This window comes from Macaca fascicularis, chromosome 15 (genome assembly GCF_037993035.2).
Source record: "Macaca fascicularis isolate 582-1 chromosome 15, T2T-MFA8v1.1".
Lineage (NCBI taxonomy): Eukaryota > Metazoa > Chordata > Mammalia > Primates > Cercopithecidae > Macaca > Macaca fascicularis.
In genome coordinates, this window is record NC_088389.1 from 41420053 (window position 1) to 41439482 (window position 19430).

Sequence of the window (19430 nt, forward strand, 5' to 3'; positions counted from 1 at the left end):
GAAGACATGTATCCTCTTGCAAGTTATACTTTATCATGCTGTGCCTCAGTTCTCTCATTTGTAAAAGGGGGTAACAATCCCTACTTTGTAGGATGATGGAGAACTGTATGAGATCATAGGTGAAAATGGGCTAGCACAACATATCTTGTTTTATTCCTAGAAGAGTTGGATGAGGAATTAGTATCCCCATTTTACAAATGAACACACTAAGGTTGGAGAGGTGAAGTGACTTGACTAAGATTTGAAATCAGGTGGTCTGACTCAACAGTTTTGGACTTATGCATTCAATTCTACCCTGGTCTACTGTCTTCTTGTAGGTAGAAGACAGGTAATTTAAGGGGAAATTTTTGACAGTTAAACCATCAGGCAGGTTTCAAGGGAAGATTTACAGATTCAGACATGTACAAGAGTTGAATAATGCTAGGATGAATGCCAAGGGCTGGAACAAATGACCTCTGATGAGGCTCTTGACACCCTAGCATTGGATATTTTTCATTAAGTTTAGTTTCTCATTTATCTTCTAATCCAATATTTAGGTACTAAAATCATTAGCATTTTACAGATGAAGAAATGGAGACTTAGAGAGGTTAAGGTCTTGTTCCAAGGTCACCCAGCTAGAAAATGAAAAAGATGGAATTTAAACTCAAGCAAAACACTGTGCTATAGCTGCCCCTCTGTAATTGTGCTTATTACTTATACATTTAGGGGAAGAGCTTCCAAATTCACTTAGATTAGGAAATCAGTTGTCCTAGGGTTTGGCAGTTTTATAATTCTGTCTTCTTATTTTTGGAATCTCCACTGTTGCTTCTTTCCATTCCCCAAATGTGTGTGAGTGTGTGTGTGTGTGTGTGTGTGTGTGTGTGCTTGCAATATGAACACAACACATACACCACAACATACACATACTCATACACATATACCTTCTCAGAAGCTACCCAAGAGTGCCCCACAGTTCCTGGAATAGGAATTTCATCTACCTAGTTAGTTGTTTAATTTCAGTATGACCCTACACTCCAACTAGAGACCAGGCATGAGTACTGTAGATAAGGCATCTAATAGTGTAAAGTGCCTAACTCTGGGCGTGGGTCTGATGCTTAGGATGAGAAGTGTGGTTCCCAGATGAGAAGTTAGTCTAAGTTTAATAGTCTTTCCACAGTGGAACTTGAGGCCTGGAAAGGTACTAATTTCCACATCTTTAGAAATGTCCAGGAATAAATTGGAGGATTATTTGGTGGTAAATGAAAAATTAGATGGGATTTCTGACCAGGTGACCTTCAGAATGCTTTCCACCCAGGAGACCCTATTAGCCCATGGAAATGGGTGAGGGAGGTTGGGGTCATTGCCTGGGGGTAGGAGGTAACGGGAAGACACAAATATTTGGAACGGATATGACTCATCCTGTAGGAGTGAAAACTGGTGCTGAAAGTTTTTCAGAGAGGAAATATGGGCAGTGGAAAGAGCAGAAAAACTGGGTAGAAATAGCTAGACTAGTTACTAGCTGTGTGACTTTGGTCACGTTACTTTACCTCTCTGATCTATCAAGTGTACATTAATAAAATAAAACGAAGACCAACTGTCTTTGGAGCTGTGGTGATAAATTGGGATAGTTGGTCTGAAGTCTGATAAGTGTTGCACTAGTGGAGCAGGAGTCAGATTTATGCATTCATCTATTCATTTGTTCAGATATTTACCTGCAGACTGTCTACATGATGTCCAACAGTGAACTCTGTGCTGCGAATGCAAATGTTCATTAACAATGGCCATGGTCATTGTTCTCATGAAGCTTATGGTATATTTGGAGAGAAATATATTCATTTAATTATTATATTAAATCAATAGAAATGTGACGTGTACTATAATGTGGATATAAACAGTTCAGTTCATAGTGCAAGTTGAGAATAGTTAAAATATAGTCTGTGAAAACATGTGTGCTCAAAAGTATATACATATGAGTTGATTCTGCCACTCTTTGTGATATGTTTACTGGGTTAATTTCCCTCTACCTCTAGATGAAAATCTTAGCAGACCACATCTAATCTATTATCACTTATGGAATAGGCAGCAGCACTATCGATATTTTACATTGCTGACATACGTTCAAATCAGGAATTAGGATTTCCAGTCCAATAGTTTAATCAAACCTTTGACAAATAAAATCTCCCTATCTTTCCCAATAGGAGCATTAAGAGGTGGGATATGGTTGGCCTTGCACCTCTGCTTCCCTTTCCTTCCCAGTATAAGCAAAAAAAAAAAAAAAAAAAAAAAAAGAGAGAGAGAGAGCAGTGGTCAGGATTAGGAAGGTCATACTTGCTCTAGAATTATTTTACCTGGCTTTGCAGTCTCTGATCCTGGCATCTTTAAAAAGCTGGCCCTTTCCCTTGGGGGCTTGTTCAGGGGCTTTTCATCGGTCCCCATTGCTTGGGACTTCTCACAAGACCTGAACAATGCCATTTCTCTTTGGCTGGCTTCAGTGATCCCTTCCTACCTACTGTTTCTCTGGCTTCCTACCCCATGGAGATTCACTGTGGGGGACCCATCACTCTGTTAGATTCCTCTTGGGTAGAGCTTAAAACAGTTCCAGGCCAGTTCTTTCTTCTGTGTGAGCCGTATACAGTTCAGAGGAAACAAGCATTTTTCACTGGGCAACCTCTGGGGGTTTGGGCTAATCCCCATGCAGCTCCTTCTGTTCTGTTGGTATAGGCCACTACAGCTTTTTCAGATGAAGATGGAGCCTAGTCCATTTTCTTGACAGTTGCTGAAAATATATCCAAGTTCTCCAAGTGTCACTCCTGAGGGTTCCTCTCACAAAACTTAGAGTTAGAAGATAGCATTTAACACTTGAGCTGCCTAGGGTGCTGAAGACTCCAAACATGGTAATAGTTCTTTGCAAAACAAAAACAAAAACAAAAAAAACTTCCTTAAATCTCTTCTTGCAAATACAAAAATTAGCCAGGCATGGTGTCATGTACCTGTAGTCCCAGCTACTCAGGAGGCTGAGGCAGAATTGCTTGAACCCGAGAGGTGGAGGTTGCAGTGAGCCGAGATTGCGCCACTGCACTCCAACCTGGGTGACAGAGCAAGACTCTATCCATCTCAAAAAAAAAAAAAAAAAAAAGAAAAATCTTTTCTTGGTGCTTTCTGACCTCTCTTTTTTCTTTTTTATTCCTTTTTTTTTTTTTTTTTTTTTTTGAGACAGGGTCTCACTCTGTCACCCAGGCTGGAATACAGTGGCAGAATCTCGGCTCACTGCAACCTCTACCTCCCGGGTTCAAGTGATTCTTGTGCCTCGGCCTCCCAAATAACTGAGATTACAGGCGTGTGCCAACACCCAACTAATTTTTGTGTTTTTCATCGGGATGGGGTTTTGCCATGTTGGCCAGGCTGATTTCAAACTCCTGAGCTCAAGTAATTCACCTGCCTCGGCCTCCCAAAGTATTGGGATTACATGTGTGAGCCCTGTGCCTGGTCTAACCTCTTTTTATGTCTTTGTTCTGGCTGAGTTTTCTAGAGTTATGAAATTGGTTAGATTTCATCTCCTTTGTAAATTCTGCATCTAGGGGCATGACTTTGGAATTTTACTTCTATTAGGCCTTGGTGTCTCAACAGAAATTTCGATTTTAATGTCGTGTAACAACAACAGCAATGTAATTATAACAACTACAGCAACAACAACAATAACAAATAATATTTATTGAGTGCTTAACTTGTTCCAGGCCCCTTACTTAATCCTCACAATAACTCTTTTAGGTTGATACTATTATTTATAAAGGGCACACTAATGATGCTGGACTTTGATTGTTGGGCTGAGGAAGTTCATATTGCACAACACAGAAGTGCAGGCCTTGCTAATGTCATTTCAGCTGGCTATTTTCCCCTTCTTAAAGATATTTGTGTGGGTCCTTGAGTCAGGCCTCAGAGCAATTGCTTTCCTCCAACAGGAGACAGTAACTCCGCCTAAGAAATGATCCAATTTCAGTAATTCCTGGGAGGCCATTGCTATAATAAAGGCCATTCTTTATGATATGAAAGTCTCACCCTTTTCCCCTCTCCCTTAATGTTTCTAATTTGAGCCCCTCTGGTCCCTGTGGAGCTTTTAAATGCTTCAAGTGCAAACCTAGTGCCAAAGCAAGCCTGTCTGACTAGGGAGGCAGAGCCCTGCACTGTTGCCGAATATTGAACAAACATCCGTGCAGCTTTGGCTCTCCCAGAAGTCCTTAGTCTGATGCTTTGTTTTGTTTTCTGGATGAGGGCAAGCGGTGCCATCACCTCCTGCCGAAAAGCCCTGGCTGCCCTCCCAACAAGGAGTTGTCACTTCAACTGAGGCTTTTTTTTTTTTTTTTTTTTTTTTTTGGTGGCAACAAAATAATACCCAGCAGGAATTTGGGAGGAGAAAAAAGAGAGTTCAGTTGGCAGGTTCTCAAATGAATGGGTTGTAGTGTCATTGGAACTGAATTGGGCTTGAAACCAGACATGATCCTATTTTGGAAGCATTGTTCAGAGGGATGGGAAATGTGAACAGAGGATAAGTCTCTTCAAAAATGTTCTTTTTCCTTGGCCTGTTAAAGATACCGTATTTTAACCTAACTCTCCCATTCACTTAATGGCAAGAGCCTACATAAAAACCTGGAGAGGGTCAGAGTAACTGGAAAAGTGCTCAGCTATTCATCTGTTGACCTTTTGATTAGAGCACTAATTTTACTTTGGGAAGAGGTTGTGTATTGACTACAATCATTTATTACTTATCGTCCTTGTAATTTACCAATTCTGGCTCTTAGGTTCATCGATGCTTGGATAAGGCAGCACAGGGTATTTATGTTTACTATATATTTAACAAATATTTAAAATATTTTTGAAAGCCTGCTGTGTTCCAGGTACTGTGTAAGATGGATATGGGATCAGCAAAACTGATGCTGTCTTTTCCTTCATGTAGTTTACAATCTCGAGACGTTAATAGGTGATACAGAGAACAGGATGCTTTGAGGGTCTGTAATATGAAATCTTAGTAGGTCAGGTGCAGTGGCTCATGTCTATAATCCCAGCACTTTGGGAGGCTGAGATGGGCAGATTACTTGAGCTCAGGAGTTCAAGACCAGCCTGGGCAACATGGTGAAAAGCTGTCTCTACCAAAAAATACAAAACAACAACAACAACAACAGCAACAACAACAACAACAAAAAAACCAAAAAACAAGAAAACATTAGCCAGGTGTGGTGGCGTGTGTCTGTGGTCCCAGCTACTTGGGAGGCTGAGGTGGGGGGATTACTTAAGCCCAGGAGGCAGAGATTGCAGTGAGCTGAGATTGTGCCACTGACTTCAACCCAGGTGACAGAGAGAGACCCTGTGTGTGTGTGTGTGTGTGTGTGTGTGTGTGTGTGTGTGTATCTTAGTATACATTAGTGGCATGAGGAATTCAGGGAAGGCTTTTCTGAGGAGTAGGCAGTTGAACTAAGACCTGAGGGATGAGTGGAAGTTAGCTTGGAAAATGCAGGGCTGGAGATGGGGTGGGGGAAATAATTCTGTGCAGAGAGAAGAGCCTGTGACAGGATTGAGAGGGGCAGAGGGTATATGCAAGGAATTTAGCCATTGTAGCTGAACTAGGAGGAACAGAATAAGAGATCCAACTGGAGAGGCAGCATGTTGTCTAGATCCCACATTTTCTATGTGCTGTCTTAAGGGTTTTGGTCTTTAACCTAAGAGCAGTGAAGTGCAATGGAAGAGTTTTAAGCAGGAGAAGAATATAACATTTGCCTTTCGAATAGATGACTTTAACCACAGGTTAAGGTTGAAACAGAAGCAATTAGCTTTTGCAATTGTAATGTCTACAGAGGAATAATTAATGGAATGGCTAATGGTGTTCCATCTTAACTCTCATCTAGATCATAACTTAGGCGTGACGCAGTCTCTAAGAAAAGGGTCACTGTTAATACAAGTGCGTGAGACTTAGAAATAAGTCCCTCTCCTTATTTTGGTCATAGGTTTCAATGGGGTTGGACCAGATTATAGCCCTCCTTTGGCAAAATTAACCCTTAAATTCAGCTGTAAATTCTATACTGCTACTGTGGTGCAATTTTCAGCCAAGGTTGTGGGCTTTTACTGCACCAATAGGGATGATAGATTTAAAAAACTGAAGATTTATTGAACAAAAGCAGACTAGCAAAGATCTATAGATTATTGTATTGTTAAATGGATAGTTATATCTTTAACCCAATGACTGTGAATGTTTGTTTGATCAAGGGGATTTTTACTCTTAGCACCAAGTTATATTTCTTCTCAATGAAATTATGTGCATATAGCAAGGTGCTATGGGGATCATGCCATCTGTGTTTTAAAATATGAGATAACATGAGATAGTCATTTAAATGATGAATTGGTTATTAGAAAACTGGGATTGTGTGTTGAAAGGATCACTGACTCACTGTGTGACCTTGGAAAGTCATTTTCCTTCTTTGGGACACACTTTTCTCTTTTGTAAAATGTGAAGATTTGTACTAGATCAGCATAAAAGTGTGTTCTTTCAATAGTTTTTGAAATCCATTATATGAAGAAAAGATACCCCAGTCTATTTTTTCTCCCTGGAGATGCATGATCTAAGTATATTGATGGTGCATTTGATTCCACAATTTTTACATTACCTAATCCATCATACTTCCATATTCCTGTGTGGTTGGATCATTTCTCTGAAACTCAGTTTCCCCATCTATAAACTAGGTCAAGAGCAGGGGTTGCCAAACTTTTTCTGAAAAGGGTAAGTTAGTTAATATTTTTAGGCTTTGTGATTATAGAGTCTTTGTTGTAACTACTCAATTCTGTCATTGTGGCTTTTCACAATAAATAAATGAATGGGGGTGGCTGTGTTCCAATAAAACTTTATTTACACAAGCTGGAAGGGGACTGGATTTGGCCCATGGGCCATAGTTTGTTGACCTAGGCCAGAGTGTGGGCTAATGAGTCCCTAGTGTCCTCATTGCTCTGACTCTCTCTTGACCTTCTCCCCGAATGGCTATTCTCTCCCAAGTTTGAAGTCATCTTTCCTCAAAACTGTCCCTCTGGTCTATGAAAAGTCATCATCATCTTCTTTTGAAAGGTCTGGATATAAGACTATCCTGTCTCTAGCTGCTGGGATGCCTTCCTTACACCCTTGTTTTGTTTGTCTTAGTAACTACCCTTCTTTAATCCCTGTGAAGGATTGGTTAACTGGAATTTTCCTTGTCTTCCTCCCCCAGAGCCTTTGATCTGATACTCGTAAGCATTTGCTGACAGCCAGACAGAAAAGGTGGAGGCCAGATTCCAGGCCTGAGGGCCCAGAGAGTAATGAATGAAGGCTGCGTTTATTTGTATTTCTAATTGGCAAGTCCATTTCCAGATCAGCTGCGTGTCACTACAAGCCGAGAACAAGAACAAGAGATAACTCTCCTTTTTCTCCCCGACATCAGGGCTCAGGGCCCCTATTTCCACTGAGGCAGAAGCTTGCCTTGACATTACCAGGCTTTGTTGAATCTGCCAGATGGATTAAGCTCCGTCTCTTAGTATAAAATTACCATGTTTTACCGCTCAGATGACGCACTGCACATCTGTGAGGATACCATTCACATAGTCTGTGATGTAAAAGGAACCCTCTCAGATGTACAAATCACTTTGCTGCTTCAAGGTTTTTGATATAGCCATAGAACCCCCCCCCCCTTTTTTTTTAATGAAATCTTGTATAGAAGGCCAGGCTATAAAAGAAATATAAGTGAAACTGCTCTGTTTGAAACAGAAATGAGAGTTTAGAGCCCTGCCTGCTCAATTTCCCTCTTTTTCTATACAATCAATTGCTGTGGTGCTTCCTAGGATCCCTAGGATTCCTCAGAAGAGTTTTGGAGACTCTAGACTAGATCATGAATATAGCTGTAGCCATTCAGAATTCTATAATCTCTCTGTCTGACTGAGTATCAAATACATCCCTCGCACCATGTTTGGCACTGAAAGTAGGTAGGAATGGAAGCCATGGCCCCTGGCCTCCAAGAGTTGATAATATTGTTTTAGAGGTCAGCAGAAAATGGGAAGGGAAAATGAACTTAAATGAGATCTCATAAGTAGAAACACTTATTCAGAAAAGAAGGGCTGGGGCAATGAAGAATGATTCCCTAAAGACAGTAACATTGGAATGGAGCATAGATAGATAGAAGAGATGTGGAAAGGCCGAAGGGAAAAGCAGCACAGAGTGAGCAAAGGCACAGAGGTGGGAAATACTGGTTTACAGATCAAGAGAGATGGCACAGAATGAAGCAAGCATTAGATCTCAGTGTGCACATGAAGAAAGAGGCAGGAAAAGTGTGAACAAGGGAACAGGTAAGCACACACACACACAAAAAGGAGAAATAATGTCTTTTCCAGGCAGTCCTACCTCCTTCTTTCTCATTTGCTATTCATAACTGATTTCATTGGTATTATTAACTCCATTTCTCAGAATTTATCATTGGAGTCACCAGGATATTGACATTTTCCTAAAGTTGCGGAGGTATTTTGAAGCAGAAATGAGATTTCAGATGAAGTTGGCTTGATCCAAAGCTTGTGTGTTCCTTGTAATATTGGGCTGCATGGAAAATATAGGACTAGATATAAATTTTAAAGGAAGGATATACTTTTTGTAGGTTGACAGACGACAGAAAGGAATTTTTGGTTGTCTAAAAAATATCTTTGAATATTTATATCTTGCACAATTACTGAGTAACAATGTAGCCCAACCTACCAACTTTATTTATTCATTTATTTTTCATTTATTTATTTATTTTGAGATGGAGTCTCACTCTCTTGCCCAGGTTGGTGTGCAGTGGCACAATCTCAGCTCACTGCAACCTCTGCTTCCTGGGTTCAAGTGATTCTCCTGCCTCAGCCTTCCGAGTAGTTGAGATTATAGGTACATACCCCCATACTCGGCTTGTATTTTTAGTAGATACGGGGTTTAGCAATGTTGGCCAGGTTGGTCTTAAACTCTTGACCTCAGGTGGTCCACCTGCCTTGGCCTCCCAAAGTGCTGGGATTGCTGTGCCTGGTCCCAACTTTACATATGGGAAAAATGAGTGCCAGACAAAGTGAGTGGATATTTAATGTAAGTAGTAGGACAATACACCATTCTGGCCTTTGAACCCTCATTCTGGCAGTCTTTCCAAGGCATCATGAATAAATCACTCTATCATCTTTTTACCTCTTCAATGGATACCAGCTTCTTAGCATCTGTATTTTGTGAGTTCAAGAGTCTGGCCTTTTGAGTAATCCTGAGTTTACCCTTCCCTTTTCCTGTTTTGTGCCTCTCCAGAGACCACAGAGCTGGGCAGCAAGAAGGAGCTCAAGTCCATGCCCTTCATCACCTACCTCTCAGGTTTGCTGACAGCCCAGATGCTGTCAGATGACCAGCTCATTTCAGGTGTGGAGATTCGCTGTGAAGAGAAGGGGCGCTGTCCATCTACCTGTCACCTTTGCCGCCGGCCAGGCAAGGAGCAGCTGAGCCCCACACCAGTGCTGCTGGAAATCAACCGTGTGGTGCCACTTTATACCCTCATCCAAGACAACGGCACAAAGGAGGTAAGCTTCCCTGGCCCAGCCACTCAGTCAGACTTGACCAGCCCTCCTACCTCCTGCCCTTGTGGACCCTTTGTCCAGGGGAATTGTCATCATGATCATCATCATACCATCATCATGGTGATTACCAACATTTATTGATTCCTTACCATGTTCTAAGTACTTACATAGTTTGACAATACTAGTTGTTATAAACAATAAACCCTTAAATCTCAGTGGCTTAATATAATCAAGGTTTTTGTTTGTTTGTTTGTTTGTTTGTGCAGCATCCCAAATAAATGTTTTTGGTTGATGGGTGACTTTATGAGAAGTAGTGCAGGCTGGGCGCGGTGGTTCATGCCTGTAATCCCAACACTTTGGGAGGCCAATGTGGGTGGATCACCTGAGGTCAGGAGTTTGAGTGCAGCCTGGCCAACATGGTGAAACCCCATCTCTACTAAAAACACAAAAATTCACCAGGTGTGGTTGCAGGCATCTGTAATCCCAGCTACTTTGGGAGGCTGAGGCAGGAGAATTGCTTAAACCTGGGAGGCAGAGGTTGCAGTGAGCCGAGATCGCGCCATTGCACTCCAACCTGGGTAACAGAGTGAGACTTGGTCTCCAAAAAAAAAAAAAAGTAATGCAGGGGCTCAGCCTGTTCCTTGTGTGCTGCATTGATCTGATGCTTCCATAATTGCTGTGGAAGGAGAAAGAACAGGGAGGGTTGCATATCATAGGTTTAAATAGGCCAAGCCTGAAAGTGGCAAGTGTCATTTTACCTCTCATCCATTCTATTGATTAGAACTCAGCCATCGTCCATACCTGTCTGAAATGAAGACAGGGAAATGGATTTTACCTGTGTGCCTAGGAAAAGATATGGGTTTGGTGAAAATCTAGCAGTGTCTACCTCAGTACAATACTTGCATTATCTCATTTACTCTGCCCTCCAGATCTGTGATTTACTTACATATATTGGTTCGATTCATATGAAATTGCTGACATTTGGCCATTTTTTACTTGTAAAATGGCAATTTCATTTGGTTCATTTTAATATCATACCCATTTTACAGCTGAGGAAACCTCAAAGATATTAAGTGATTTACTCAAAGTTGGTCTGCTCCAGAGTTTATATACTTAGCCTTGAAATTATTGCTCCTCTTTTCTCTTTGGTTCTCTCACTTTTAATTATAGAATGGCAGGGCTTGAGGGGACTTATGAATTATTGATTCACTGGTTTGCAAACTTATCTTTATGGAACACTTTTTCCAAATGCAATCTTTCTTGAAACTCAATCCATAAAATCAGGAATAGTGATGCCACTAGTTCAATGAGGCAGAGGAAGGTAGATAAAGTATCTCCCATTTGATCCCCACTCCTCCCTCTATAACAGCTCCTAGATAGCCCTGGGCCTCCAGTGGTAGACCACTGACTAAGTCGAGTGGAACTCTATGAATCCTGTGCCCCTCCCACAGCATCCTTCTTGGCTAAGTGCTGGAGGGTGTTAAGTGCTCATACAGAGCTTCATAGAGGAAAGACAAGGTGTGGGAGTAAGGAGGTAGGGAAAGTGTCAGGTAGAGGACCTAAGGAAGAAAAGAACATTGTTTGTACAAAGACCAAAAGAAATGTCCCATGACTAAGACCAAGGACAGAGGGAGAAACAAAATGAGTCCTGAGCATTTCCACAATATCATAAGCCAGATTGTGGAATCTCGACCCTATCCTGCGGGCCATGAGGTGATGATGATGCATGATTATTGGCAGGAGGCTGTTGGGATTAGATTGTGTGGCAGAAGGAGGCCTCTGTAAAAAACCCAAATTCCCATCCATGGGACAGCAGTGAAATAAAGCGTAGGATATATATTCGATAGAATATACTACAAAAACCAAGACGAGTGAGCAGTAGTGATACCCGTCAATATGAAATGAATGAACATATTATTAACTGAAGAAAGTAAGTCCCCAATTTTTTTTTTTTTTTTTGGAGACAGAGTTTTGCTCTTGTTGCCCAGGCTGGAGTGCAATGGCGCAATCTCGGCTCACTGTTGCCTCCTGGGTTCAAGTGATTCTCCTGCCTCAGCCTCCCAAGTAGCTGAGATTACAGGTACCCGCCACCATGCTGAGCTAATTTTTTGTGCTTTTAGTAGAGATGGAGTTTCACCATGTTGGTCAGGCTGATCTTGAACTCCTAACCTCAGGTAATCCACCCACCTCGGCCTCCCAAAGTGCTGGGATTACAGGCGTGAGCCACCATGCCTGGCCCCAAACATTTTATATGGCACAACACCCTTTCCTCCCTTCTTTAAGTTAAAGCACACCTACACCTCAAATATACTATCTTTTAGGAATAAATAGAGATGCAATAAATATGATTTAAAAAGAGAAACAAGGAAGTGATGAACATAAGAGTCAGGATGATGGTTATCTTGAGTCAGGAAAGTAAGGTAATAGCATGAGGAAGCATATGTTACATGTAAGTAGTCAAGTTCCTAGCTGGTGTTTCTTTGTTTGTTTGAGACTGAGTCTCACCCTATTGCCCAGGCTGGAGTGTAGTGGCGCGATCTTGGCTCACTGCAACCTCCACCTCCTGGGTTTGAACAATTCTCCTGTCTCAGCCTCCTGAGTAGCTGGAATTACAAGCGCCCACCACCACGCCTGACTAATTTTTGTGCTTTTAGTAGAGACAAGGTTTCACCATGTTGTCCAAGCTGATCTCGAACTTCTGACCTGAAGCAATCCACCTGCCTCAGACTCCCAAAGTGCTGGAATTACAGGTGTAAGCCACTGCGTCCAGCCCCTAGCTGGTGTTGGTGGTGGTAGATTTGTGGGAGTTCATTAAAGTTTAAAAAGTTTATTAAAACTAACTAGATAACTGAACAAATAAAGCCTACCCATGTATGGCTCAACAATGAGCTTCAGTCCTAAACTGAACATTGCAAATAATTTAATTCTGTGCATCAGAGGTCCCCAAACTAACACTAACAATAAAATACATATGTGTATGTCTCCACACCTCCAACGGCAGGGTCAGAATAGACTGTGAGAATGTAAGAGTAGAATCAAGGAGATCCATGAAGAGGCTGTTGCAGTAAATAACAAGAACAGAGCCAGGGGTAGTGGTTCATGCCTGTAATTCTAGCACTTTGGGAGCCTGAGGTGAGAGGATAGCTTGAGTCTGGTGGGTTCAAGACCAGTCTGGTGCGGTAGCTCACGCCTGTGATCTTAGCACTTTGGGAGGCCAAGACAGGCTGATCATGAGGTCAGGAGTTCAGGACCAGCCTGGTCAACATGGTGAAACTCCATCTCTACTAAAAATACAAAAATTAGTTGGGTGTAGTGGCATGCACCTATAATCCCAGCTACTCAGGAGACTGAGGCAGGAGAATCGCTTGAATCCAGGAGGCGGAGGTTCCAGTGGGCCGAATTGCACCATTGCACTCCAGCCTGGGCGAAGAGTGAGACTCTGTCTCAAAAAAAAAAAAAAAAAAGGAGCCTGGTGTGGTTGTGCACACCTGTCATCCCAGCCACTCTGGAGACTGAGGTGGGAGGATCGCTTGAGTGCATCAAGCACTCAAGGAAGAGGTCAAAACTTCAGTGAGCTATGATTGTGCCACTGCACTTCAACCCGGGCAACCGAATGAGACACAGTCTCCAAAACACAAATAAATAAAAATACCTAGTAGCTCGACTAGTGTTGTATCAGTGGATGTAGCTGTGTGTGACTGGCCTTCTGGGACTTGGTGAATGAGCCTATGAATATCCCTGTTTACTGCTCTGTGAACTTGCCCCAGTGACGGCCTTTCTGGGCCACACTGTCCTCATCTGCAATGTGACACACTACAAGCCAAGCCACGGGACTTTTGCAATGTGTTCTTGGCACATGCATAACAATAGATAGGCTGGTGGTGCCTTTCCTGTTTGTGCAGGAGCCAGATTCCCCTATGTCTGGATTCCATGCCAGGTTCTCTCAGCATCATTGAAATATTCAATTTATTGGAAATCCAGTGAGGTCTTTCTGAGGCCAATTAGTGGTGTGTAATCAGAGAATCCCAAGAGTGTGAAAGTGGTCACTAGATGTCACTGTTCTCCTTGCAGGAGACCTGTGGAGCTGGAAGTGCTGGTCATTCATTCATTAAGTATCTTTGTGCCCCCACTGTATGCTAAGACTGCGTTATACCCTGAAGAGTGAACAGTATGACAAGTGGATATGGTCTTTATCTTTATGGAGTTCACAGACTTATGGAGAAGACATTATTAATGAAACAATCACATGAATAAATAGAGTCAAGACTGTACAGAGTACTAGGCTGGTGGGTTGCAAGCGTGTATCAAGGGGCCTTGTGCAGAGAAGGCTTTCCTGAGGAAGTGACATGTAAAGTGAGCTTTTGGGGGCCAAGTGCTTAAAATGAATGTGAAAGTCTGGGGTTTCAGAAAGGAAGAGGAGAATGAGAACATCGCTGGTAGAATGCCCAACTTCTGCAAAGACCTGAAGAATGAACAAATGTGACCCATTTCAGGAAGAGAATGAAAACCAGTGTGGCTGGAGCTGAGACTGGGAGAAAACCCCATGGACAATGCTGAAGAGAAGTCAGGCAGAACTGCACAACATGTGGTGAGAAGCTTAGCCCCAGGGCAGTCGGGAAGCCAGGATAAGTTAGAACAGACGACAGGCATGGCTACTGTCTTCTCACTTCCACTCTCTTTTCCTCTTAGTGATCCTTGCAAAGAAAGGTTAGAGCTGAAAGACTGTAGGTAGCTTCTTCCAAGCCTCCAGTTTCTTCTCTCCCTTCCCAAACACAAATGAAAGGCCTGTTTAAAGTGTCATGGCAGCCTAAGGGATGGAGTGCCTTAGGCATTTCCAAGGGAGCCAGGTTGCAGTGGGAATGAGTGGGATAGGCCCACTGCAGGTCTGGAAATGATCCTGGAGGAAGGGAATATGTCCACAAAACAAATCTGGTGGGAAGAAAAAGCAGCTACTCTCATTTTGTTTATCATTTGTTTCTCCAACTCTGCCTCAAACTCCCATCACCCTTCCTCCCATCACTTTTCCATCTTTCTAACATCTCTACAGGCCACATGGATACAAGAAAACACTAAAGAGCCCTGACCTATAGTTGAGGGGCCTGGGCTTTCACACTGAGTCATAGCAAGTCATAGCAAGTTCTTTTCCCTTTCTGGGACTTTCTTTTCCTACTTCAAAAAACAAAATACAAACAAACAAACAAAAAACAAAAAAAAGATAAGTTGAGTCAGTTTCTTTCTGAGTTTCCTATAAGACACTTTATTTACATGGAAGCAGATAGTACAGGATCTTTGCTCCACTGCCTTGTGTTGGGATCTTTCTTCAATCCCCATTCACAGTGTGATGCTGAATGGTGTCTTCATACCTCAGTTTCCACATTTGTAAAATGTGGTCTCACAATCCCTACTTCATGGGAATCAAACGAGATAATGAATGCATAATGTCCAGGAAGAAATCACTTAGCAGATGAATGTTGTCTATGATAGTGATAAAAATAATGTTTATTTAAAATGGCTCTTTTCTTTTTCTATGTTTCCTTTGGTAACTCCTTTTCTAGGTAGTACTTGAAAACTTTGCTGGTGCCTAAAGTGCTGGGGACATGACATTTTAGAAGAGGATTCATATTTTGTATGGGAGAGGCCATTGGCTAACCTAAAAGGGCACTTTACAAATGGAGGGATCTCAGGGGCATTTTCTCACTTTATAAACATTGCTGGAACTCATACTGTGTTGGCAATGAATATCATAGCTCATTCTAATGCAGAATGGAAGTTCTTCTCTATGAAAACCCCTGACCCCTGGAGTAGAAGCTCTGAGTAAAATCCTGAACCCCATTTTATGGCACAGTTAGGGACTAACAGGGAGAGAATATGCCATGCCTGAGGTTTGTGGGGTATTTTTGTCCTCTGATTCTGGACCAAGGTATTCTCGATGGCCTTGGGGACTGTTGGACACTAGCTCCTTGGGTAGTTGGGGTCTCCTTAGGTACACTCCAGTGAATGCATGGGAAAAGATGATGCCTTCTGCCTAAGCTGGAAACGAGCCCTTGATTATACTTTGTGCTGTTGTTTTGAACAAGAGAAGGAGAAAAAAACTCTTTATGATGCAGAATTTGATTAATGCATAAATCTCCCTCCACCTGTTAAATGGCTCTTACACAGCCCAAAGCCACAGAGGTTGGCTCAGCACAACTGGTGCTTAAATGTACAAGACTTCATGCGGTTGTTAACTTAGCTTCCGGGTGAAAGAGAGTCTTCCAAGTGGAGGAGGCAGAGGAGTGGCATAGCGAAGAGCCAGACAGAGTTGGATTTGAATCCCTTCTGTGCCATTTACTGTCTATGTGACCTGACTTTTACTCATTTGTAAAGTAGACAATCTAGTATTTATCCCTTTTCATCTCAGGGCTGGGAGTTTTCTTTGGGAAAACAGAGACACTAGGAATCTGAACTAGGCTCTGTCCTTGATTATTATATGACATTGGACATGCTTCTACTGTCTAGGTCTCCTTTTCTTTATCTGTATGATGAGAAAAGCAGGCTAACGTCATCCAAGGTCCCCTTTGGCACTTTGATAATGTCAGCTCTAACTTCTACCCAGAATATAAAGCAAATCTTTTGAGGTTGGAAGAGGCATCCTGTGACCCAAAATTTGTTTCCCATTCAGAGACAATGCCAATTTTACTTCTTAAATTTAATACTCGAAGGAGAAAGGTATACATATCTTGCAGTCCATCCCAGTGGCACACAATGATGTAGCATTTATAAGCAGATGGGGCTATTAAAATCATATCCTGTTTATTTTACAAATGAACCTCTTTATTTTACAGATAGCAAAACTAAGAACAAAGCTGAGGACTGATGTTTTTTCAGGTCACATAGCCAAGGCTGAATTTGAAGTAAGACATGACTTCAACCCTTAGAAATATCCTTTATTTTTCCAAGGCTCAGTTTTCTCATCTGGGAAATGGGTGGTAGAAACTTTCCCCACAGATGTCTGTAGAAAAATTAAGAGACTTCTAGCATTTTGAAGGATGTAAAATACTCTGTAGATCTGAGTGGTTCTTTCTAGCCCTCAGGTTTTCTGACTTCCAATCCTGTGAGCATTTTCTGTTCATGCTGCCTTGGGAAGAGTCATGTGTAATTCTGGTCTTGTGGTTGTCTGACCTTCCAGCAGATCCTTTCTCTGCCAGAAAAGCTTGTTTGTTTCATTTCCACTTTTTGGCTCAAACTGAGAAGAGAATTCCAAATAACTACTCTTTGAAGAGAAATTAACAGCCAAGTCTCACCTCCTCCCCCAGTTATTACCAATACCCACCATCACTACAACCATGACCACTACCACCATCACTACGCTACACCACTAGTATCACTACCAGCATCACCCTCACTCTAGCGCCATTACTGTGATTATCTTGCATTGGTTGCCTACTGTGTGCTAGATACTGTGTTAGAAAATGTGCTATAGAGAGGAAAGAGACACAGACTGTGCCTTCAAGGAGCACGCAGTCTAGTGACAAGAACACATATGCTACTGTAATTACTTACATATGCTACACAAATGCATGATTTATTTTTGAATAGTGCAATAGACATTCCAACAGTGTTAGAATAGAGAAAGAAACTCTGAGAGGGAGAATCTGGAAACAATTCTTGAAGAAGGGACGGTGGATATGGGCACATAGTAGAACTGCAAAGCAAGTTTTTTGATGATGATGAAGACAATAATATCCACCAGATACATATATATGTACTATGTGCCAAAAGCTGTGCTAAGGACTTTACATGCGTTATCTAATTTAATCATCCAACTTATGAGGGAAGTACAATTATTATCCTTATCTAACAGATAAGGAGATGGAACCCCAGAGAAGCTTGAACCGAGGTCTGTAAGATTTCAAAGCTAGGCTCGACCAGAGTTGGAAAACTGTGGCCCATGGGCCACATCCAGCCTGCTTCCTATTTTTATAAATCAAGTCTATGAAACATAGCCACATATATTGATTTACATATCATCTATAACTGCTTTCCTGCTGCAACAGCAGAGTTAAGTAGTAGCTACAGAAAATAGTATGGGGTGCAAAGCTCAAAGTGTTTACTTTCTAGTCCTTTACAGGAAAAGGTTTGCCAAACCCCGGTCTAGACTAAGCAATATTGGAAAACCAGGGGACAGAAAAATGTGTCAATACTATGTGCCGAGCATGTAGAATAGAAGAATAGAAGAGTAAAGCCTAACAATTATCGAGTGCCAACTATGTGCCTGGCATTTTAAAAAGTGCTTCATGTGTATTAATATACATTCTCTTACTCTGTCCCCCTACAATACATTTGAAGTATTCACTATTATGCTTACTTTACAAATTAAAAAACAAAACCTGAGACTTCAGAGAGGTACATAATTTACCTAAGATAACATACCTAGTGAATTGTGGGGTGAGAATTCAAACTCATGATGTCTGAGTCCAAAACTTTTGTGTTCAGTCAGCCATTCTTGCAACAGGCCTGAAAGCTTAGGTAGAAGTAAAACTGGAAAAGGGATAGGCAGAAGGCTGTGTTGTGGGCAACTTTGAATGCCATGTTGTAAAATTTAGGTGCTGTGCAAACCATATGGCATCTTTCAAGATTGTAGGTCAAGGGAGAGATATAACTAGATTTGAGTCGTAGAGTAGCAACTGTAGTAACATTAGAAGATGAATCGCAGGGACTAGGACCAATTTTATGGCAAGAGTTGTTAACTTGGCATTTGGGGATCCTTGACTTTGTAGGATCTTTGGATGTTCATCCCTAGAAAGTTTTTGCAGAATTATACATTACTTGTATTTTTCTCTTGGAGAATAGATCCATATTCTTGACTCAAATGTTGTAGAATACTAAACTAAGGGGGTTAATGTCAGTTAGATGGGAGGTATATGTATGAGATGGCTGAAGAGTGAGAATTTCATTTACATAATTTGAACAAGTATTGACTAAGGGGCTCCTATTGGCCAGACACTGTTCTGGGCACTTGGGATACCTCAAGGAGCAAAGCAGGCATTATAGCCTCACAGTCTAGGAAATGAATTTCTACTGGAGTGTGTGTGAGAGAGCCATGAAATAAGCAATCAGCACAGTAAATAATATAGTACATTAAAAAGTATAGAAGAAAGGTAGAGCAGAATAAGGGAGGTCAAGAGTGCCTAGTGAGTGTGGAGTTCTGGATCTCAGAGTGTCTCAGTGGATCAAAATCACTTAAGGTGAGAATGGGGGAAGTGTTTGTTTAAAATGGAGTTTCCTGGTCTCTTCCTACTGATTCTGTGTGGTTTTTTTTTTTTTTTTTTTTTTTTTTGTGGGTTGGGAGTTTTCATTTTCCCAACCTCCGCAGGTAATTGTGGTACAAAATGAACTTGAGAACCACTGCCCAAAACCTGGTTCATATGTCATTTTCAGTTTGAAATTCCTTCAGGGAATTCCTTGTTTAGGGATTAAGAAAGTCAAGTACTTCCTATAATCTAGCTTAAACCTTCTCTGCTATTGTGGGTCACTTCCTTTCTATCTTAGTGCATTCTGAGAAGGAGGTGAACCGGCCAAGAATCAGACTGTCAGGCAATCCTTGGCAACAGGGAAGATCAAAGAAAAGAGGGAGAAATAATCCACATATTACTCAACACACTCATGGTCAATTACAAAAGAGGAACTTAATACTTGGCTTGCCTACCTGCAAAACTGGAAAACATAGCTCTTTCATGAGACCTGAAGACTACCAGATTCAATAATAAATGCGAGATATACAGTTTTAGCAAATGCAAACATTTTGCATGTCAGAGAAGAGAATATTTTTTTTTCCCATGGGACATTGAATTAGTTATTACATGCAATAAAAAAAGAGAATGGCAGAA

General features: G+C 41.6%; 1 protein-coding gene across 11 annotated transcripts in view; it reads left to right on the plus strand.

Moving 5' to 3' along the window:
- ASTN2 (astrotactin 2) overlaps positions 1-19430 on the plus strand; it is a 986627-nt gene that overhangs the window by 757922 nt on the left and 209275 nt on the right. For all 11 annotated transcript variants that reach the window (XM_045372567.2, XM_015436667.3, XM_015436666.3 and 8 more), the window contains one exon: positions 9299-9564. In XM_045372567.2, the coding sequence (XP_045228502.2) occupies positions 9299-9564 (266 nt within the window). The remainder of the gene's footprint in view (positions 1-9298; positions 9565-19430) is intronic.